Below are 24676 nucleotides of genomic sequence, written 5' to 3' on the forward strand. Positions count from 1 at the left end.
AATCGACTAAAACGTGAAATCCTTCCACTCTTATTCAATGACTGCACCGTCTTGACGCCTTCTACAAAGAAATGGTACACACAGGCGGAGGCAGTGTCGCGTTGGAGCTCTTGGATGGCAGATGCTTTTGTCACGTTCTTTGATTTTGAATTTCAACATACTAATAAAAATGTTCAACCTCGGATCTACCCCCCGGATCGAGTCACCCTCAGATATGAATGAAGATGGTCTGATAGACAGGATACCTGCAATTTTGTTATCTTACTCAAGAAAAAGGAGGTTCTTTTGGAAAATCTCATTTAGCCACTACTTTGAAAAATACGATTTGAATATTTTTGGTGACTAATTTTTTGGTAAACTATTTTTTCCTGTCTCATTGATCCGGAGGACCCGACCGAAAGAAAAGATTAGGCTAATTTGTTCGGGGTTAAATGATATATTTACTGGATAATTGGTTCAGGTTACTGACTCATTTTCATAAATGTTTTTGCATGAGAATAAGGTCACAACAACGTCTTTTTTTCAAACATAAAAAAGAATTGTATATTTCCTTTCTAACAATTAACACTTTGATCAGTTAAAGAAGACAATTAAGGATAATCTGATCGAGATCTCCACTTGAAATTTTCTCCAGGCAATAAAATGCATGATTCATAGCTCAGAATATTCCATCATAATTATTTGCAAGGGATCAAAAAAGATAAACTTGCATTATTTAAACAAGAAAACCAACATAATGTTTCACCACCATTGTGCAAGCCATTGCTGCCTGGCATGTTTCTTCCAAACATCTGTTTTCATTTTTTTAGGACTGTTGTGATGATTCTCTTGCAATTCTAGACGTTTTTCATCGGGCTTTAGTTCTGGTATTATTCGTAATACTCCAGTGGCGTGATCGAGGTGGTATGATGAATAATCATCATTGACTGGTAAGCCATCTGGTGTTGTGATAGGTGTGATTTTTATCAAATGTTTTATGTACCAAAGTTTTGCATTCATATCAGTTGTATTCTTGACGATGGCATAGCTCTGAAAAAAAAAAAATATTTTATTTAGTAGATAGGAATAAATTATCCCTACTTTGGAATTGATTAAAGAGGCATCTTAAAAAATGGCTTTTCGTATCATCTGCACTTATTCTTAGCATTTTTTTCTTCGCTCTCCTGAGGAGCCAAACATTCTGAATTTGAGACGCATTCGGAGTAAAAACTAACTCTCTACAGAAGCTCAAGTTTAAAAGGTAAAAAATAGAAGGCATTTTGGCTTTAGTGACAACTTCCTTCAATCATTAGGAAGTGCCCAATGGACCTCTGAAGGGGATAAAATTTAAGGCACGACAAAGCATGTTACAGTATCAAAAAGTTCTCACAGAACTTGTTGAATATATTAAACAGCTGAAGTTCGAATTCAGCCCATGTGAATGGTAAGCATTTAGTTATGACTATAAAATCAGTGAATTAAAAGTTCTGGTAATAAAAAAATCCAAAATTGACACTATGATAAATAAATAGATTTGAGTTTCACCAAAAATATTTGGCTTTTTTGACGGACGAAAGGTGCTATTGAGAGGATGAGAACAGTCAGAGAAACACTATTCCATCGGAAGGCAAACTAAAATTACTTGATAGCTAATTTGATTCAAGCAGATTTGGGCTTTTCTCAGTGAGTGGGGAGTTTCGTAGTAAGTTATTTTCTCATAAGTGAATTCAATTAGGAAATTTTTATTGATCTAATGCACAGAGTGTCGCAGATGCTTAGACTGGGACACTGGGCATATTTCTCTGTTACTTTCAATTGGACATAGTCGAGGATCGCTGGGACGAATACCGATTGACCCAATGTAATCCGAATTTCATCATCCTGAAGTCTCTTTGGTGCCCCTTGCATTGTAAAAGGGGGGTTCTTACTTTGAGAATAAGGGGTTCTGTCACAATTTTGAAATTATTTTGCCAAAATCAGCTAATCCTCAGAGCCTTGGGGCCTCTCTGGTGGGGCACGAGGCAAGCCATTTACAGTAGACTTGCTTTCATAAGTTGAGGGTCCTTCTCCACTGCACCAGCAAGTTTCAGAGGGTTTTCGGACCATCAGATTCTGATTACTTGCAGTCAATTACGAAAATATCTTTTTTCTGGGGAGGAATGCAGGAAGCTCATTGCCTTCACATTTTTTGAGACAGCCTTCACATTAAAGGCCAAATAAGATGGTGCGTTACACTACTTCCTTCACATGAAAGAGCAGGTTATTCAGTTCCATTAGAGTAAATAATGTTCTCGGTTTTTTCCTTCTAGATAAAATAATGCATGTAATGGGTTTATTTTCAGTAATGCCTACTACCTTTAAATTTTATGTAATAACCTAGCGTTTCATTATGGGATTCCCCGACATCAGAGTTCAGCTTATAGACAGGAATGGACCAATATTGGACTTTATGGTATTATAACAATTTTTTTACTTTATGATTTTGATAAAACAATTCCAAAATTATGATAGAAACCCCGATTTTCAAAGTTAGGATCCCCCTTTTATGCTCCCAGGACATGGGCAATCGAAGGACTGGAGGATCATAAACTTCAGATTTCTTGGGGTCAATGTTCTCTTCGTCTGACCTAAAATACCCGAGAATGAAGTACAGTAAGGTGGTCTCGGTCAGGGACACTCGAATTCTGCGAGACATTTGAAATGGAGCACAAGTTTAAAAATGCTTTGTCTTTGACCTCGTCTTGTGGTCAATTATTGCGACAAAAATCTCTAAAGAGTGCTTGCTTTTCCCCCTTCTCTTGAAACGGTCCATTTGATGGCCTCTCTCTGTATACTTTTGCTGGAGGCTAAGAGCATGACACCCTACATCCGATATGTTCCTTTAAAAAGTTCTACCTACCTGTGATACGCAACAGTTGGTCTTATTATCCAAAACCAAAAAACTTACAAAAAAAAAAAAAAAAAAAAAAAAAAAAAAAAAAAAAAAAAAAAAAAAAAAACCTGAAAGAATCCCTTTACACCATATATGAACGAAATAATGCTGATATAGAGCAACAAATATCAGATGGAATTTTGATTTTCACCACGTATTGATTCTATTGGTCTACAGACAAGCTTCTTATGCCATTCATAAATTACGATAAACGAAGATCCAGGATTTAAGAGCCCTCTCCCTCCGTATGTACCAGTCATACAGCTCTGAACAGCCACCACCCGGCACCCCTTGCATTGGAAAATTGCGTTACGTTTTGTTTGCTAATACTCCTCTTTTGCAAACGAAAGCACTTATTTTTTCGGTGTTTTCACTGAACCTCAACTACGGAAACATTTGCAGAAAGCTGGCCCATCACGCATACAGGGTTATCTAAAAGTCACCTACCACCCCTGTAACTTTTTTCCTAATTGAGATAGAAGTTTGAAACTTTAGCAATGTTCCTCTGTCTAAAGTAGCAACTTTTTGGTCCCCTCAAAATTTTGGGGGGCAGCCCCCCTTACGAGTAGCGGGGACTAACTTTTTTTTGTTCAAATAGCAACCCCTCTTTTGTGCCACCTCATTCGAAAGATTTGGCTCACTTCGGTGGGTCGGCTGGCTCCGAAAACAAGAGTATCGACTTTCGTGCAAATCCATCGGTAGGTAGCCGTGATATGGATTTCTCGTTATTTTTTCGCTGCCATTGAAATTTTTTCGAATTTTCAAAAATCCAATGAAACATTCGTTCTTCTCGTGCCAAAATACCCCCGGATTCCAAGTTTCATACAAATTATACGATAAGCAGCCTAAATATTCACTTCCCGCTCTAGGCCGCCATTTTAACCGCCGCCACTGTGAAAAGGACTGACTTTTCTGGAAAACTAATGCGTGACTCGTTTTTCTAGTCCCGAAAAACCCTGGAATGATGAGTTTCAGACCAATCCGCCGATAAAAAACGGAGATATCAAATTTTCGCCTTTTGAACTTACACTGGCCGCCATTATGTAAAAAAATCAACATTTTAACCTGCAGTTCGCGCCAAAAATTTTCTTTTTTTGATATCTTTCGAATGAGATATAACGGAAGGGGGGTTGCTTTTTGGGAAAAAAAAAGTTAGCCCCCGCCCCCCTTGAGGAGGGCTGCCCCCCAACATTTTGAGGGGACCAAAAAGTTGCTACTCTAGACCGAGAAACATTGCCAAAGTTTCAAACTTCTATCTCAATTAGAAAAAAGGTTACAGGGGTGGTAGGTGACTTTTGGATAACCCTGTATATTTGCTTGACGTGAAGCAGTGCTTGACCCAGCACCTAGGAGGCGTTTACTCGTGTGCCAGTCTTAATGCGGGCTCTCTGCGTCATTTTGGTGTCCCACTTGGACATGGACGGCAGAATTGGCAGAACAGAAAGTGGCTCTTCCATGTTGTGAGATCATGCTGGGAGGCCACTTTGAGGCTCTTGAAATGCGTTTTTGCGATGTTCCACTGCCTTAATCTTGTACAAACATGTAGTATGGATACACTTGACGCCATTTTTACGCCGGCAAACGGATGCAAGTTCATACGACTGATTGGTAGAACAGGAAAATGGCTCTTCCGTATTATGAAATCACGCTGGGAGGCCACTGCTGATCAGCTGCATGAACTCTAATTCGTCTGTCGGCTTAAGTCTAGCTTCAAATGTATCCATACGGTATGTTTCTACGAGATTAAGGTAGTGGAACAACACAAGAACACGCTTCAAGAGTCTCCATGTGGCCTCCTAGCCTGATTTCTTAACACAACTTTCCTATTAAAATTTAAAATGTGCTTCGTAAGCACGAAACATCTCCCTTTCCCTCCCAAAAAAACACCAAAAACCCAATTAAATCCTACAATACGTGCGGGAGGGTTTTTTCCTTTCTCTTTAAAAAAAAAAAAAAAAAAAAAAAAAAAAAAAAAAAAAAAAACGAACCCTGTGATGCACAGAACTTAGCCCTGTTAAACAATTTTGAGCTCTAAGCAAAATATTCTTCAGTCCAGCACACCTAAGTGCAAGGACTTCTTCCAGCATAGCTGAGTGCTTTCAGATAGAGGTCTAATTCAAAGTACCTATCTGTTTTCAACGCTTTGATATGACAACAATGGTCTAATTCAAAGTACCTACCTGTTTTCAACGCTTTAATATGACAACAATGGTCAAAATGCATTTTTTTCTCATTTTTCATACCATCGTTGACTTATACACAGTACTTTCTATATGATTCAGACTAAAAGAAAAATTTAACAGAATTTTGAATGCCTGAATCAATCTCAGATTTACGTGTCCCAACTTAAAATAGATACTGCAGCATAGGAAAATTCATTGGAAGTGAAACTCTCGACTAGTAGAATAAGATTTTTCTTGTTTACGCGAATTCTATCGTGTTGGAAGGGAGGAAGGGACGGAGTAAGCCCTCCTAACCCCCCCCCCCCCCAAAAAAAAAATTGATCAGAATTTCGACTTTTCCGCGAATTTTTCCATTTTTCTCGAGAAGGCTTGATTTTAGGGCAAAACTCCGCTGAACCATTCTGAAAGCTCGTGAAATTTTGGTTAAGAAGAGCTGAGATTGACTTAAGCCATGACCCGCGGCAACCGCAAAATGAGGGGGGCTTAAGATGTCAAAATATCTCAAATTCCTGCGAAAATGACCGTTTCGCCGCGATTTCTCGCCAATAACGCGGAGGAGGTTGGTAATATCGTAAAATTGTTTATCCCTAAAATGATAGCGCATGAATTTTTCATTCGAGGTGCGGCCTAACCCCTCGTGGGGAGGGGGAGGGGCTCCCAGCAGTACCCACCCTATAAAAACCGTCAAAATTGGCCGCTTCTTTGAAGTAGCGTTAGGTTAGGTTAGGGCGAAGAAAATGGGCGGCAAAATGAAAGCAAGTAGCGTCTATTCTGAGAGAACATCAATGTGAATTCTTGTGGGAGGTGACGGGGGGGGGAGGGGGGTTTACATCCTCCTCCCTCCCCCTCCCCCCAAAAAATAATCACTAAAAATTAAACGCGAAAATTCCACTAGTGGGGCCGATAAGTGGAAAATATCATAACAATCGTGCACTTCTGGAAGAAAGCATGAAAATTTCAGGGATTCATCTCTACTCTGTAGACTTTCGATTTAGACGTAGACCCCAAAAATCTGAGCCCCCTGGGGGGACGGGGGCCCCCAAATTTTGAATTTCGTATAACTACTGAACGGCTAATGTTAGCGTAATTTTTTTACAGCAGGACGATGGGAAATTTTATAAGGAACAAAAATAGTTCTTATGAATTTTTCTGTGGGATCGATATTTAAGGCGTGAAACGGGAAAACCATCGGGGGACGGGGAGCCGGCCGTTCTGAGGCAGATCCGCGCGCTGCGTATCATAGTGATATAAGCCCTACTTTTTATTAGTAACACATAAAAACAAGCAAAAGGCGAAATACTCCGATGCGAAAGCGCCGAGTCAATAATAAGAGGGGTCGATCATCGCGCATCACGCGTCTTGATTTCTCTGAATACAGAGCTTTTCCGATCTCGGTACTGAGTGTATTACCCTTTCCTCACGTAAGTTTTTTAAAGGGTTACATTTTTTGAGATATTAGAGCGAAATAACAAGTTTTAATATGCGATTTTGACCCACTTTTTAATGACTATTGGAAATGGCGGATCCTTGATAACTTATTTTTAGTTTATTTTCCACGTTACTTTCGGCGAATGGGACCATAAGCTGCTTACATAAGCAAGAATTTTGCAAAACTTGATGCTAAGACATTACTTGAGGAGTAAAGAGGGGGGTTTCACATTCCCTTCGCCACCAAGGTTACCAGATTTCCTTCATTTTCCTCCAATGTCGTTTTTCGTTCATGTTAATTGGTTTCTCGCAATTGCACAGGTTACATACGAAACATTCCGATAATGTTCTTTTCTCCTCCAGCCAGTCAATAGAAGTTTTCATTTTCATGAACTCCCCACTCTTCCAGTTATTCAACAAATATGCATATTTCAAAAAATAGAACAATATATTATAATGAATAAGAAAATAGTGTATTTCCTTCCGAAAATACACTAAAAGAATATATCTGAATCCTATCGCTTCTTTTTATCGAGTCACCCTTGAAGATATTATTGGTACTTTCCACGAGACATAAAAAATGGAATGAGTAGTAAAAAAATCCATGTATATTATCTTTCATTTTGTTCTACGGAGTTTGGAGTGGAGTTGGTAACATTTGTATTGAAAAAAATATTAATGTAGGAGGAAATTTATTTATCATGCAGGTTCTGATCCTTTAAAGAACTTTGAGATGGACCAGTACGTCAGGAAGAAATTCATTGCATTTCTTATTTTTCAATCCACCAAATCTCGTACCGATTTTTGATTTGTAAGTATGTCGGAGAAAATTGTCAAGAAACGGGACTTGCAAAATATGCAGTGCACAAAACGTACACCTTAAACTGTATCGTACAGTATAACACTGATCGAATTAGCTTTAGAGATTATCAAAAGGTTAATTTCTCGTCAAAATATCAACAAATCAGTCAAAATCAGTAATCAGTAATCAGTTGCAAAATTACCGAGATTGCGGGATATCAAATGATGCGCGATTTAATTGATGACATAAGAACAGGATAGGTCCCCAGTAGGCGCGACTTCCTATCACTCAAATGGACCGTTTTTGCAGATTAGCGGCCTCAACATTGAATCTGTGGAGGATTACATCACCAAGATGTACTCTGCATACGAATTGAGACTGCATCGTCATCCCAACCAAGAAGCGCTTGCGCTCTTGGAATGGGACCGGTGCAGTCGCAGGTTGAAAAGACGTAAGCCCTATGAGCTTGGAATTCAGGGCTTTTCAAAATTATTTCCCTAAAATAAGTGTGCCTCCCCGCATCTTCGGACGGATCAGGGGTTCCTTGGTCTTTGACCGGTGACGGTTGACCACAGTCTTCACATTAAAATCAAAAGACTTTTTTTATGATTCAACAAAAAGACATTTTTACTTCGGAAATAATTAGGTACTTATAATCTCCTCAATATCAGAGGCTGTACTTATTTTTACTTAACATGGTTAAAATCAATTTGTATTTTTGTTATTTGAAGTTTAAATGTATATAATCCCACCTATATTAGTTACCCGACCTATGTCGTCAATTCTTTCGTTCACGATAACTATCGTTAGATTTACGTTAGCCTATTCAAATTTTGTAATTTTGTCCATTTTAGTCTTATAAAGAACTGTATAGATTTTTGGTTAAATCACTCTTACCGTTTACTTATAAACGGTAATTAACGTGAGTGCCCTACTTACGCTGTTTTCCACTAATCCGTTTTTATGAAAGTTCCATTCCTCGATTTCCTTAGTAACCTTTGTTTGATATCAAACAAAACCCTTGTTTGTGTCATATCGGTGATGTTTTATTTCAATTTCTTTTTTTTTCTTATTCTTTTTCTTTAATAAATCCTTGCTAGGTAAGTTTTTTTGCCAGCATTTATTCTACCTCCCCCCCCCCCCGCTCATTTTTCTAGCTCCATCACCCTCCCCCCTCAACTCATTTTTCTATCGATTTGAGCTTTTTTTTTTTTAATAGCATGTCTTGCTCCCCTACCACCATTTTTTCGGGGTTAGGTATAGATATTTTAGCGGCCTCTAGACTCGTGATTCCAGTCACGGGCATTTCGCTAGTACCTATTAGATTATCACTTAAAGGTATAATTAGCTTAAAAAGACAATTTAATTTGTCTGTAAGCATTTTCTCTGTACTATATTGGTTATTGTAAGAGAAAAAAAAAAAAAATCTACTTATGAGAAAAGCTCGAACCTTAGCAGTTGATTATTATAGTAATCAGATTTTTTTTGAAGATGAGTTTATAAACCATACGAATTCCTCTAGAGAAGCGAACATTTGACACTGTTGTAGATTGATCAAGCAATTTGAAACTTGAAACAAACTGTTGATTATTCTTAATTTAGGACGATAAAAATTTTTGCCATGCCGCAAGAAAGAACTGTGTGTGTCACAACTTGAAAAAGTTATGTAAATTCGGTAAGGGATGGCACGTATCTGGCCTAACATACTTGCAACAGAGCAAACATCAATCACTCTTTGATAGTTGCCTCTTCCTGTATCAAGAAGGACAGTTTTTTTTTAATGTCGTCGATGCATCAAAGAAGGAGCATAAATACATCTGTGTCCGGCGAACGAACTCTGATTGACGAATAGTTATCAAGATTGTTCAACTCGGAAAAAAGCAAAATTATTCGAGTGTCTTCTTTTTATTGGTTTGATTTTTATTGAGTTTGCAAGGTGAAGTCAACTTTCAGACCGTCGGCGGAAGTGAACTGGGTACACCCTTCTGCATGCCTTAAATATACTTTTTTTCCGAGAGAATATTGAGCGTATTCCATTCAGTTAAGAATAGATCGATACGTTGGTTTTTGTTTTTACCCTTGCCTAAAATACTTTTCCAACAACGAGGTATTTTGGTTGGTAGTCCTTTCATAAAAATGTATCTCCTAATCCCCCTCATAATTGAGGAATGTTTTTGATAGATTGATCACTGCGGTTTGTGTCTGTGACCAAATGAATGACTGAATAATTTGGCAAACGATCAAATACACTTTGAGCCTATTCTCCAAACGTTTCTAAAATATTGACATAAGCTTAAGAATGTACATTTTCGTCAGTTATGAATAAACTCCCCTCAGTTTCAGTAATTTCCGAAAATAAAATGGTAGGTACCTGGTACCTCTACGTTCCTTGACTACGGCGTAATTACGTATCCCTTCAAATCTTAAAATTCTCTTACTGCGGCTGGGTTTCCCCGTTCGTCCTATTATTAAATAAGTAATGTTTTTAAATTACCGCTCCCCCACCTTTTTTAATGTTGGCTGAGTTTCTTTTTTGTCGTTTAACATTCAAAATTCTCGCGTTCTTTTGTTTCAAAACCCAGACTCGCTCTGAAGCCGGCTCCGCGCAGCCTGGTATTCCAAATCGTCTCGTCAAGACTTTCGAATAGGGAATCCAGACTTGTTCTGTAGCCGGCCCCGCGCGGCCTGGTAGCCTTTCATAAATTAAAAACATACAGTCCACTTTTCAAAATTGCTCATTTCTTTCCTTCATTTTTTTTCTCATTTTATTTTGGGCCTCTGCCCAAACATTTCCTTTTCATTTTTGATTGATTTTAATTTGTGGTAAACTTGAGTGGATTAGATTTTTTATTTTATCTACTCTAATAAAATTAATTCCGTTAATTTTACTATATTACTTATTTTGTATATCAAGATTTTTATTTGTTATTCCGGAACATATACATTCGTGTAAGCATGACAATGACACGCCCTAAAAGTCGCCTTTAAGAGTGGAATTTTCGCGTTTATTTAAATTTTTTCGTGATTATTTTTTGGAGGGATGGGGAGGGGGAGGGAGGAGGATGTACACCCCCCCCCCCCCGTCACCTCCCACAAGAATCCACATTGATGTTCTCTCAGAACAAACGCTACTCGCTTCCATTTTGCCGCCCATTTTCGCGCATAACGCTACTTCAAGGAAGCGGCCAAACTTGACGGTTTTTATAGGGTGGGGACGCTGGGAGCCCCTCTTCCTCCCCCCACGAGGGGTTAGGCCGCACCTCGAATGAAAAATTTATGCTCCATCTTTTGAGGGATAAACAATTTTACGATATTACCAACCTCCTCCGCGTTATTGGCGAGAAATCGCGGCGAAACGGTCATTTTCGCAGGAATTTGAGATATTTAGACATTTTAAGCCCCCCCCCCCCCCCCCCATTTTGCGGTTGCCGCGGGTCATGGCCAAAGTCAATCTCAGCTCTTCTAAACCGAAATTTCACGAGCTTTCAGAATGGTTCAGCGGAGTTTTGCCCTAAAATCAAGCCTTCTTGAGAAAAATGGGAAAATTCGCGGAAAAGTCGGAATTCTGAGCACTTTTGGGGGGTTTAGGGGGGCCTACTCCTCCCCACCACGATTCGCGGAAACAAGAAAAATCTTATTCTACTAGTTGAGAGCTTCAAGAAAATCAACATCTTCAAAATTCCAAAGGGGGGGGGGGGCGGGTTACCTCTTGCTGGCCCACGGTCTAAAAGGACTTTCTCTTATTTCGATTGACTAGTTCACACATCGTAGATGGTAAAAATAGTTAAGTCTATTTTAATTAAAAATAAACGCGATTGAGGATATCCAACAAAATGTCCTACACGGTAACTAATAGAGCATCAAGCAAGCACACACATTTATACCTAACAGCTTGTAAAATAATTCCGAAGTGTGGGTTCACGAAAATTTTCTCATTCCAATTCTCAAGGATAAACTACCAACAGATTCCGCGAAAAAAGCATCAATATTGTTTTAATTGTTTAAAAAGCATCAAAAATTAGCTTCAAAGCAAGAAGCAAAAACAGCTCGATCACTCACTCAGTCTGGCAACTTTCTAACCCTTCATTGTCAGTCCACCGTTTTGTTTACCACTAACTACTCATCCCACAAATATGGACTACTAGTCCAGTCATTCTAGCCAAAAAAAGGGCCTAACCTCGGACAAATTAGCACAAACTTCTCTTGTGCTTTAAAGCGCTCCAAAACATGTCTGGAGCCCCCCAAAAAAAGTTTACCATTAGCCCCCCTCGGGAACACAGTCAAAATTGCTTATAACAAAATGGCGGCCGACTGAAATTACGTGTAAATTGATTGTTGACTTCGTCAGCGTTTCCCCAATTTTGCGTGATTCTAGTGCATCCGGTGAAAACAATCATTCTTGTCATTTTTTTAGAGTATAAAATTCTGCTTACAAACATGTATAAGTTTTTTTAATTTTGACTTGTTGGTGCCGAGCTACGAGGTCAGACACCGAAAAAAAAGGCTAGAATTTTCTTGAAATTTCAAGTTTGGTTAAGTTTGGTTACTTTTAAGATACAGTTTTGGCAGAATTTTTTCTCTCAAAACTGTTGGCACCAATGGAAAGAGCGTGAAATTTTCTTTTCAAAACACATATTACATCAAAATTTTACTGAAGGTATAAGACCTTTATAGGGCCTTTATGGAATTGTGTCAAATTCGACATTTTTTACTTTTTGTAAATTTTGGCTTGAATTTCGATTAATGTGACCCTTTTTCACGTATATTCGACTATTTTTGAAATAAATTGTGTTATTAATTTAATAGTCATGGTACATAGTAAAGGGAGAAGCACCTTAGAGCAAGGATGGTCGACCGGGGGGGGGGGGGGGGGGGGGGTCATATCTTATCCTTTCACTGTTTGGACTATCGCAGCTAAAGATTCTAAGAAAAAAACGGCAAAACACCTATTTGTCGGCAGATTTTCATGAAATTTGGTGTACCCCGGTATGTTGATCTAGGAAATTCGAATTTGACAAATTCAAGATGGCGGAAAAAAGATGGCGGCAATAATTTGTTAGATACCTGTTTATCGACTGATTTGCATGAAACTTAGTATAACCCTGTATTTAGCCCTAGAGAATATGAATTTGATGTCGAATTTAACCAGAATTAAAATCAAAGATGGTGGGAAGAAGGTGGTGGCTATAATTTTTTAAAATTAAAGATGGCGGGTACAATTTGAAAACTACCCATTTATCGGCAGATTTTCATGAAACTCGGTGTATCCTGGTATTTTGATCTGGTAAATTCGAATTTGACGTTACTTTCAGTCTGAATCAAATTCAAGATGGTGGAAAAAAGATGGCGGCCTTAATTTTTAAAATATCTGTTTATCGGCTAATTTTCATGACATTGAATATTACCTAGTATTTTGACCAAAGTTTGTCAGTTTCGGTTTAAAAATTTATAATATAAGGTAATAAGACAGGGTAAAAAAGTAATTGAGGGGCTCGGAGGACAAGGCGCCCAAGTGCAGGTTTCGAAAAATATGACACATTTTAGTGGTTCCAACTAATTCTAGGTTTGAAATAAAGTTGTGAAAAATTCACCGGAAGCATCCAATGCTTAAGCATCAAGATGTGAGTTTGAACTCTCTTCCTGCCATAAGGCTGTGTATAATAGTTAGCAACTTTAAACATGTTTTTCTCGAAATAGCACTTATGCGCCTCGTCCTCCAAGCTGTTTAATTGAGAGTATAAGTGTTAAAATGCAATTGTTTTAGTATCGTCGAATATTTAACTGACAAAGATTAAGAAATACAAAGCCGAGTAATGAAATAAAAGCTCTGCTAATTTTTTACTCGGTCTATTGAAAGCTAAATAATATTAAATAATGTGCGAAATGTCGCATATTCGGCTGACAAGATGCCAAGGGCAGTAAAATTTTAATGTTTTTATTATTTTCCTTCTTATTTACTTACAATTAGATACCCTCATTTCACACGAGCCTGCGGTACGTCACGTAAAGCATAGGTGCATACCCCTCTTTCCTGTTGACAACCCCGCCCCCCACTGACATCTGTACTTTCGTTATAATCCTTGTTCGCGCTTACGCTACAGTTGGCCGCCCAAAAGTTCCAAACCTTCAATGGTGTATTGATTTTATCATAATAATTATTAGTTCTACTATTAATTCCTCCGACGCAAAAACACCCGCTCCCCGAGCTGCCGCCATTACACAGCCCAATCCCTCACGTAAAGCGCTTCGCGGCGCGGCGGCTGTGCTCGCATCGTAATAACTTCCCTCATATGTGAGATGTCCCATTCCGCAATGTTTTTAAAAATCCTTGAATGTGCCGATTTCGCCAAGCTCTGTCCTATTCCTATATTTTTATGTGAGAGTATGCATAAATACGATGAAAATTGTCTTCACTTTGTATGCGTGAAGTATCCGTTAGTTCCGTACTGGCGGTCATATATCCATTAGCGCTCTTTGTAGAAAGCAGGGAGGAAGAGGTGGGTCAGTTTCCCCTCCTATTATTTATTTTATAATACGTTAATTCATTTTTGCTCTCCAGAAATGATTTAAATAACTTCTCACGATTGATGGCATATTTGCTGTATTGATATGACCTTTTCAGGGATGGTGTTTTGCATAGAAACTCAATTTTCTGTAAATATTGCCATTTTTCACAATTTTAAATAAAGCCGTGTCAAACCCAAAAATGATGGAAATTTTTGGAACAAGGTACCCTCTCTTATTGTAAATTTTATGTACTTTTACGTGATCACAGTGGTTTTTTGATCAAACACTTTTAAAAGGCTTAAAAATTAGGAAAATCGAGCTAAAAACGGTCTTTTTTCAGAAAAATGTCATTTTTGATCCCAGAAGAAATTATCCTACCGGCAAATATAATTACTTCAAAGGATGTTAAACACACTATTCTAGACCAAAATTTAACGTACTTTTCAGTTACATCATTTATTTTAACTTTAAAGCTCACTTTAAAGCGGTAAAATCTCAAAAATAACTAAAAAATTACATTTCATCATTTTTTTAAAAACTTTTTTTAAACCGAAATTCAGTGATAAGACCCCTCAAAAAGGTTTTACGGCAACTTTCAATTGTCCTTGTTATAGGAAATTTCATGAACTTTTCATCTCGCACCTTGTTTTTTTTCTTAAATTCCTTTTAACACGTGAAAAATAAGAAAAACAGCGGGAAAATTTTTTTCGGGTAAATTGCAATTTTTTTCAACATTGCCTCTGCATTTTCACGAGAGACGCCAAAAATACAAATAAAGGTACATTTCTTACATAAAATTTTACCAGCTTTTTGCTGATTACCATGGTTTGATGAATAAAATTGTTTGCAGCCATGAAAAACCACAAAAACCTGAGACAAAGCCTTGTTATTGAATAATTTGTAAATTTTTACCATCTCAAAAATTGGCTTCTAAGTACACTTAAATACCTTCAAAAATTTATTCATTGACATTTTTTTCTCTTTCATATGCCATTACATTGGTACAATAAAGTTTACTTCAAACAAAAATTACTAAACTTGAAAATTTTGGGTATATGTTAAGAAAAATGTTCGTAACCGAGCAGCTGGGTTTTCCAATAGACAACTTTAACGTCATATCTAACCCTCTTTAAAAAATTCGAAACAGTAATTTTAGGTATGCAATTTTTGGGAAATTTTATGCACTAAACGATTATTACCATCGTTGAATCGTATTCTCAGTTTTTAGCTGTGAAGAAGTCGAAAATTGTTGAAATTCTGAAATTTCTAGAGAAATCAGTTTTCAGCGTAATTCCTTTAAATACGCTTTTCAGGTACATGTTGTAAAATTTAAAGGAAAAACAGTGTGTTATTCGTCTTGAAAATTTTATCACCTTTCTAAAAAGTATATATAAGTTATACTTTTGTCGAAAAATAATTCATCGAAAGCGCTGGAAACGGAAAAAAACAACTGAATTTGTTGTTAAATATTGACTTCATACTTTTGAATGATTCGTCTCACAATGAGGTCATATAAGATGAAAAGGTAAAATGAATGGGTATACTTATGTAAAATTTAGCGTACTTTTCAGTGGTGCCGTTGTTTTTAACCTTAAATTAATTATTTTGACCTAAAATTGGTCAAGAACGCGAAAAATCGTGAATTTTCAGCAGATTTTGCCGGTTGTTGTTTTTAAATATTAAAATTCGGAAAGAAAAAAATAAGAAAAGCCTAAGTTTTGTATATGATTCTTAATCAAAATTTTATGATCTTTCAAACTGATGTGTTGCAATTTTTTGTTTGACGCATTATTTTTGAGTTATAAAGGGAAATCCGTATGTACGTCCTCTTTGAAAATCGCCGTAAGCCGCCATTTTGAAAAACTGCGATTTGACCACTTTCCCGGTGGAATTTTTTGGTAAACTTTTTTTTCTGTCTTATTGGGTACCTAGAGACCCTATATACCAAAGGAAAAGTTTGTGCTAATTTGTCCGAGGTAAAAAGCTAGAATGACTGGACTATACATTGTTACGATCATTCTGCACCTTATTTCCACACGTTAGTTCACACGTCCGACCCTGTTCAACCAATTGAGGTGAAACTTGGAAATTCACTGAATTATGTAACGGTTAATCCGAATTTTCGGTCAAATTTTCAAAATTCGAAAATCCAGATGGCGGACGTAGCCTAAAATGCTATCACGGCGCCTAAACAATCGATTTCCGTGAATTTTGGCATTTGGAAATACTTCTTGACGGGAAACTCGAGTTCCAAAATTTCGAAAATCCACGATGGCAGACTTAGCTCAAAACGCCGTCCGGCGATTCATCAAATGATTGCAATGAAACTTGACCGTGAAAAACTTGAAAGGAAATTTTAATGAGCATGCAATAAGTAATACGTGGTTCCCTACGTATTTTTGGTATTAAATTTGGTTTGCCCCAAAATTCGAAAAACAATCTTGGGGGGAAGTTGGACCTTAAATTAGACCCTCATTTGAAAGCACCCAACTACCGTCGTCTGAGATCACACAAGAGATACTTAATCTGGTAAAAATATTATTCATCTTCGCAAAAATTAGTTTTGTCTCCAGTTTAATTCAAAACGACTGCCATTTGTTCATGAGCAGGAAGTTTTGACTCACCAACAGGAAAAACGTTGAAATCACATTCGGAAATTGAATATCGAATCTTCTACTGTGTTTTAGGAACCATTTTGATGAGACAATAAGCATTGTGATGCTTTGTTAACCTTGGTCTACTATCTCATTACGGATACCTAATAAGCCTCATTGTAACGGGAGCCAACTTACCCCTATAACCTTGTCTTCGCCAAGTCCGATTGAATTAAGGTACCGCTTTTCTCGTACAGTATTCATTGCAAAAGGTTTAATCCTCTGAATCAAGAACAATTTTGTTGGCTTATATGGTGGATCGACTTCGCCAGGTCTTCAAGGGAAAAGAAGGAGCAGAAATAAATATATTTGAAAACTTGAATGGCTGCAAAAGCCATATGTATTATTGGGGGGAATGTAATTATATATTCAAGACAATCCCTTATAACCTTTTATTATGTGCAAATGCACAAATACAATGGTTATAAATAGGGGTTGGGCAATTATATAGAATGAAAATTATTCTTTCTGGGTCGGATACATCCATAGAGCAGAAGAAATTAGTTTAGAAATAGAGGACATGTTCTTATTTCTTAGCGAACAAACTCTTGAGACCCTGGGTGTGCAGTTTGTTTAAATCAACACTACGCTCACCATTAGATGTTCCTATGGTTCGGGAATCTCTCGGCAAATCAGGTAGGTAATCCATGATTCTATGTTGATCAGTGGGAAAGTTGAATTGAGGCATTTATTGGTAAAAGGGCATAAGTACGAAACTTCAAATATTGCTAAGATTGTGCCTTGTAGTTTTGTAGTTGTAAATAAAATATCCTACAATTCTGCTAGGAATTTTTCCTTGGATCTGCTTCGAGTTACTCCTCACTATTGTAAGGAAGTATATCAACTATGAATGAATTTCAACTGCAACAAATGCTACAAGAAATTTAACGATCTTAGCAGCATTGCAAGCCTTATATATGTTAGCGGACAAACCCGATTTCAGGACAAACTAGAATTTCCTAGGACGAACTAGTTTGGCCTAGTTACCGCGGGCCCTACTAGAATTTCCTAGGCCAAACTACTTTAACCTACAGCACGTAGGCGAAACTAGTTTGGGCCTAGGCCGAACTAGTTTTTCCTAAAACACGTAGGCAAAACTAGTTCCGGCTTAGGCCGAACCCGTTCGGACGAACTAGTTCAGCCAAGAATTTTGAAGAAACGATCGGCTATCGATTCTATGGCAGAAATTGGTACTTATCTATCGAATTAACTATCGATAAGAGTCTCAATCAAAACACCAGTCCACGCTGAGCAGTGATCACCAGTCCACGCTGAGCAGTGATAAGGAGCACGTTAATGTTCGCGACATTACTTTGTGTTGTTATTAATGCCGTATTCAATTTAATTACTTTCTTTCATTTATAAATTTAATCGTTATGAATGTATAGTCGTATAGTTAGTAATATAAAAATCAAAGATCAAGAATATTTCAAGTAACTCATTAAAATGTACAAAACAATACGGGGAAACTAAAAATTAAAGCAATAAAGAGGTGTGTGAAAAAACGGCCAAAAATGCCTCAAGGCATTTTCAAATTTTGATCACTGGGGGTGATACAGTAGCTTCCGAGACGCCCAAAACCGGTCGCCGTTTTGCTTAGAAGCGCCGGGTTGCGACGTTGCCATTTTTTAAAGTGGAAACCTTTAAAAATTCATGTCTCCGCCGCATCTCAACCGATTTCAGTGAACTTTTTTTTAAAATGTTCCTCTTAAATAGAGCTTTCTAGTGATGTATAGTTTTCTGGGGTTTACTTGGCTTTAAGTGGCACTTACGCGGTTTTAGCAGTTTTTGATAGACACAAAAATTTAGTTTTTATTTTACCACGATCGTGGAATCGACGGAATCTAAACAAAAACCAGTCTAAATGAAAGTTCAGATTCTCACCTTTCTAACGAGCACAAGATCATCCCGGGGAAACGTTTAGTTTCCGAGATATGACCGCTCAAAGTTGGTCACATGCGCTTTTGCGCAATGTGAATGCGTCTTATCACTGAGTCATTCGCGAACTAGGGGTCCCTAATGTTCAATTTACGTTGAAATAATTACACAGAACAGTAAGGTGTGCAACACAAGCCGTATTTTCACCTTCGGCTGGCGATGTGCGTCGTTGCCACTTTTTGAAGTCAAAACTCTTAAAAATGCATAACTCTGCTGCATTTCAACCGATATCGATGAACTTTTTTTTAAAATTTTCCTCTTAAATAGAGCTATCTAATGGCATTTAGGTTTCTGGATTTTATTTACCTTGGGGAGGCACTTAGGTCGTTTATATGGTTGTTTGCAGAGATTTTTCATACAAAAAATAGTGTTGCTATTTTTTTTCTTTCTTTTTTTCTTCTTTTTCCCGCGGGTTGTGGGAGGGTTTGAAATGGCAAAATTTAAAAGAAAGAACTTTAAAAAAAGGGATTCTTTAATCACTGTTCTTACGTGTACAAATATTGAAAGCGACGCTCTCATTGTACAAGAGAAGGTGGTGTTGCTAATTTACCAAGATTTTTGCATTATACTTTCAGCGATGGTGATCTTCCGATCTAGTTTGAATGTTAAAAAGAATCGGGGGAAATACAGACCCCCTTCCGAAAAAAAGGAAAAAAAGAAAGAAAAAAAATAGCAACACTATTTTTTGTATGAAAAATCTCTGCAAACAACCATATAAACGACCTAAGTGCCTCCCCAAGGTAAATAAAATCCAGAAACCTAAATGCCATTAGATAGCTCTATTTAAGAGGAAAATTTTAAAAAAAAGTTCATTGAAATCGGTTGAAATGCAGCAGAGTTATGCATTTTTAAGAGTTTTCACTTCAAAAAATGGCAACGTCGCACATCGCCAGCCGAAGGTGAAAATACGGCTCGTGTTGCACACCTTACTGTTCTGTGTAATTATTTCAACGTAAATTGAACATTAGGGACCCCTAGTTCGCGAATGACTCAGTGATAAGACGCATTCACATTGCGCAAAAGCGCATGTGACCAACTTTGAGCGTCATATCTCGGAAACTAAACGTTTCCCCGGGATGATCTTGTGCTCGTTAGAAAGGTGAGAATCTGAACTTTCATTTAGACTGGTTTTTGTTTAGATTCCGTCGATTCCACGATCGTGGTAAAATAAAAACTAAATTTTTGTGTCTATCAAAAACTGCTAAAACCGCGTAAGTGCCACTTAAAGCCAAGTAAACCCCAGAAAACTATACATCACTAGAAAGCTCTATTTAAGAGGAACATTTTAAAAAAAAGTTCACTGAAATCGGTTGAGATGCGGCGGAGACATGAATTTTTAAAGGTTTCCACTTTAAAAAATGGCAACGTCGCAACCCGGCGCTTCTAAGCAAAACGGCGACCGGTTTTGGGCGTCTCGGAAGCTACTGTATCACCCCCAGTGATCAAAATTCGAAAATGCCTTGAGGCATTTTTGGCCGTTTTTCCACACACCTCTTTACATTGAAGAATTTAAAATAATCTTCCTATCATTTCCTTACTTTACCCCGTCTAACCATATTGAAAAAAATAAAATTATAACTCGAGGTTTTTCCTAAAGCACCTAGGACAAACTACTCTGGCGTAGGACAAACCAGTTTATACTAAACTAGCCGTTCTGGGCGCGCTTCGCGCGCCCGTCACGCCTAGCCGGGGGCTACGCCCCCTGGACCCCCGGTCACTCGCTGCGCGAGTGACATTCGGCTCGCTTCGCGAGCCGATTTTGTAGTAGTTGCAAATTTTTTATCACTATATTTTGAAGATTTCATAGAAAACATTATGAAATTCTCATTCCACAATTAATTTGTAGAATAATAATGGCAGGGCAAGAAATAGACTATATCTTATGGACGGTTCCCACTTAGTAAAAACAGCCAACACCACGAGAAGGTGAGGAACCATTGTTAGCCACTTTTTTTTTACTTTTCTGAAAAAATTTACTGAAATTTTAGTTGCGTCCCCTAAAAGGAAACACGGAGAAAAAAATTTTGTGCATGGAACCCGAAGCTGAGATCATATGAATCTCTGAAGTTTTCGGATCACGCATCCGAAAAGTTAAGGTCCATCTGCCGAAGTTCGGGTCAGACAATTGAAGTAGTTCGGTATATACCGAAGGTTTCAGGTCACACATCTGAAGTACTCGGTGCATACCGAAGTGTTTCAGATTTCTGACCCGAATTTCGGCAGCTGGACCTCAAGTTTTAAGAGATTCATATGATCTCAACGTCGGGTCCCATGCACAAAGTTTTTTCTCCGTGTGAGTATTAATATAAATTTCAACACAGTCAAACACAGTAGAGAACCAAGGAAATCACAGTAGAACAGAGAAAAAATACCGTCGAATAAATAAAGAAAACTATTATCGAAGAAATTCTAATTATTTGGAAAGTAATTCGCTGGCGTAGGTAATCAATGCGTAGCTGCGTAGGAGCATGAGCGAGATTTATCATCAACTGACCGCTGGCCATAGAGAAAAAAAAGGAGGTGTTTGCATTTCGGGCATCTTGGAGTATTTTGATGACTTGATGACGTAGGTGGGTACAGCTGGGTACAGGGACGTCCCCTTCACACTGTACCCACCTACGTCATCAAGTCATCAAAAAATTCCAAGATGCCCGAAATGCAAACACCTCCTTTTTTTTCTCTATGACCGCTGGCCGGTAAGTAGCTGGGTGGGCGAGCGACAATACGTAAGCGGTGGCATATGGTTCGATTGACAGAGGAGTGGGGAACGGTCAGACGTAGAGGAAAGGTTCAGGCTGAACCGTTCAGCACAGCGCAGCGTCAGTCACCGGGTGGGGAAGAGAGTCCGGGAGGGGACACTTCCCCTCGAGTGAAATAGAAAAAGGCAGAATCCTTCGAAGTTTATATTAATGATTGCTCAGGACAAACTAGTTCCGGCCTAGGCCAAACTACTTTATCCTAGGTGCCTAGACCGAACGAGATTTCTTCCGGCAAACGAGTTTGTCCTAAAATCGGGTTTGTCCGCTAACATATACGCCCTCTTAACGAGAGAGTCCTTGATGGTTTCGGTACCAGTGCACATTAGAAGGTGGTGGTTCGTCTTTGTTTCTGGTATGGTCGAACAGGCATGTGATACATCTCATACATTACTTGAGCAAAAATCTGGGCAAAGAACTCTGCACACTCCTTACAAGGATGTGTACCCAGATACCATCAATGTATCATGTGCCATCGATTTCCAATCTTTTATTGCATTAAACTCGTCTGTAGATGCTAATCAAAATCCATCATTACTCCAACTTTCTACGAGGCACCGTTTTCGCACGATCCGCAGTTAGGGTTTTGATCATTACTTGAACAAGAGAAGGCAGTGCAGCAATTAAGAGTCAGAAAGTTCCTTCTATCTTTGCTGAAAGCAAAGAAAACATCAGCGTTTTGGGTATACGGTGATCAGCAATCTTATCTTGGATTCCGCGCAACTTTTCAGTTTACCGTCCAAATCAGATTCTTTCTTTCTCCCCCTCGAAACCTTATCTCTCACCAGCTGCATTCTTCCTTGGTAAATTTTGGCGCTGCCTTCATCTATTCGAGGAAATATTAAAACTTCAACCTCAGATGGTGCAGAAACAGTGCATCACAAAAAGTTGCCGTCATGATGACTTCTGAACAGCATCCATGGATGAGGTTAATGGGGAAAGAAAAATTGGAAGTGGATTGTGATTCACTACTGCTCGAGAATTGTGCAGGATCATTGAAAATTTTCAAGAAAAACCAAGACGATAACTCCTCCTCATGAGAATGAAGAAATATCCACAACCAAAACAATGGCAAAAATTAGAGAAATGTAAGCAGAATTCCTGGGGGAATAACCTCTCTTACAGAATAAAAGTTGATAACTTAATCTATTGAATGAGAGGTTTAACCCATAAAAAAAATCCTCCTTTCATTTCACTGAATTTAGCCAATTTTTCGGTTGCAAATGATTTTTTAGGCTTGTGCACAGGGGCTTGTGTCCTTTTCTTGGCTAAAATTCAAAATCCGTAGACATAAGTACCACAAGTCCCTCGCCAAAAACCTGGATGAGTCACCATGAAATGATTCATCAAGCTCAAGTGACGTAGTTAAATTAACATGCAATATATCGCATCAAATAGGTCAAAGAGATCCGCAGATTTTGAATTTTTTACCAAAAAAAAAGGATGATAGCTCCTGCGCATGAGGGTGATTTCACGAAAAGAGGAATAGTCGTGTCACCGTGGGTTATAACCGACTTAGGGCAAAACAATTAAATCCAAGTTGATAAACCAATTTGAATGATGCCCTAAACTTATCCATGCTATAAAATATGATGAATCTCAAATGAATTTAATAATATGAGACTTTAAAGGCCGAAAATGTCCGGTCGGTTGCTTACGTGTCGCCAACTCAGTTTTAATAACTGCCTCTATGGTAGAAGAACAATTCGCAGTAATAAAGCAGTACTAATCACAGAATCTTTGGCAATATTAAATGAAAAGAGACTCAAATGTTCAAGAAAATTGCCATGTTTAACTGAAAGGTTTATTTTGAAGCAAGAAAAGTCATTAGAAAGAATGTCGCTACATTGAGCAACGTATTTTAGCAGTTGTATTAAGTGCAGTGTTTATCTCGCCAGATGAAACCAGGAGTTTCAAAACTGTCATCAAATTGTTTGCTGAAGTCTCCTCGACCAATTCAATACTAATAAGTCGGCTTTTTCTACAATGAAAACTTTATTTTTATGGAAACCAATGATTTTCAGGTCCATAGCACTAACTACACAGTACTTACGCTGAATCCTCAATTCAACGTTATTAAACTAAAAGGAAGTCCCTAAAGTTTGGGCAGCGTTAATTCCAACTCATATCTCAAGAATTGCCACAATCCATCTTTAGATTATTTTCATTTCACATTTTCAAGTGTCGGTTGCGTAACCGACATAATTAAACAGTGCCGCCATGTTTGCGTGGACCTCCACCAGTCCGGTGGGAAGAGCTGACACCTGATTCAGCCGCTATGACCGTTTCTCAACCGCTATAACTTAGTACTGCATCAAAATAAGTTGTACTAAAGATGGAAAAAGGAAGTTAAATACCTCTAACATGAAGTAATGAAATCTGTTTAAAATTGGTGCACTCTTATTTGTGATGTGTTACAAATTTTAGCTATTCCTGTTATCGTGAAATCACCCATGAGCCTAAAAGATCATTCTAAGCTCAGAAATTTGTATCATGTAGGGAAATGAAAGCAGAAGCCTATTTAGTAAAAGACCTCTAGTTCAATACAGAAGTCGATAACTGTATTGAATGCAAGGTTTTACTCCTGACAGGATTCTGCTTTCATTTCCCTACATTTTGCTAATTATTTGGTTTCGAATGATTCTTAAGGCTCATGCGCAAGGGCAATTGTTCTTTTCATGGCTAAAAATTCAAAACTGCCGAGCTTTGTAACCTAATCAATGCAATATATTTCAAGCCACTTAGACCGCGTCACTTGAGTTAAGGAATCATCACCTTAAGGTGATTCGTCAAGCTCAAAAGAAGTGGTCGAACTGGCATGCGATATATCGCATCTTTTAGGTCAAAAATCTCGGCAGATTTTGAATTTTCAGTAAAGAAAAGGACGATAGCCCCTGCGCATGAGCCTAAAGAATCATTCTATACCTTAAAATCGGCAAAATTCAGAGAAATGAAAGCAGGTTAGTGTTTGGAAAAAAACCTCGCATTCGATTCAGCTATCGATTTCGGTATCGAATGCCAGGTTTTTTTCCAAACACTATCCTGTTTTCATTTCTCTGAATTTTGCCGATTTTTGGGTTTAGAATGATTCTTCAGGCTCATGCGCAGGGGCTATCGTCCTTTTTTTTGCTGAAAATTCAAAATCTGCCGAGATTTTTGACCTAAAAGATGCGATATATCGCACGCCAGTTCGACCACGTCACTTGAGCTTGACGAATCACCTTAAGTAGACTTGAGCAAAACTTGGAAGTCTTCCTACAAGCAGAGTTAAAAGAGCAGCAGCAGATTTTACCTGGGGTAATATTTAAAGCCAGGATAATTGACTCCACCACTCCAGGACTTCATAGCTTTCATTTTGTGTCCTCTTGCGCTTTGAGTAAGGAGTGCCGGCTTCAAAACATGGAGTAAGACCGATGGGCTGAAGAAAGCCATAATGAACTGCACTGATAACGAACTCGGTCGAATACTTAATGACGCAGACCAATTCCTACTTAGCA

General features: G+C 38.1%; 1 protein-coding gene across 1 annotated transcript; it reads right to left on the bottom strand.

Annotated features, from left to right (window-relative positions):
* Positions 1-416: 416 nt before the first annotated feature.
* On the bottom strand, positions 417-24676 carry mRpL30 (mitochondrial ribosomal protein L30). The gene is made up of 3 exons (XM_072297196.1): positions 24472-24676; positions 16624-16759; positions 417-1029 (listed from the first exon to the last, which is right to left on the bottom strand). The coding sequence occupies exons 1-3, from the start codon at positions 24609-24611 to the stop codon at positions 742-744; spliced, it is 564 nt and encodes a 187-aa protein (XP_072153297.1). The 5' UTR covers positions 24612-24676; the 3' UTR covers positions 417-741.

Source organism: Bemisia tabaci, chromosome 2, assembly GCF_918797505.1.
Source record: "Bemisia tabaci chromosome 2, PGI_BMITA_v3".
Classification (NCBI taxonomy): Eukaryota; Metazoa; Arthropoda; class Insecta; order Hemiptera; family Aleyrodidae; genus Bemisia; species Bemisia tabaci.

Bases quoted from the DNA above. Each gene is read 5' to 3' on its own strand.
- mRpL30 (XM_072297196.1), bottom strand. From the start codon at position 24,611: ATGGCTTTCTTCAGCCCATCGGTCTTACTCCATGTTTTGAAGCCGGCA. The intron at 16,760-24,471 runs GTAAAATCTGCT...TTTCCCTTGAAG, and splicing joins GGCTTTAAATATTACCCCAG to ACCTGGCGAAGTCGATCCAC. The intron at 1,030-16,623 runs GTAAGTTGGCTC...TTTTTTTTTCAG, and splicing joins GCGAAGACAAGGTTATAGGG to AGCTATGCCATCGTCAAGAA.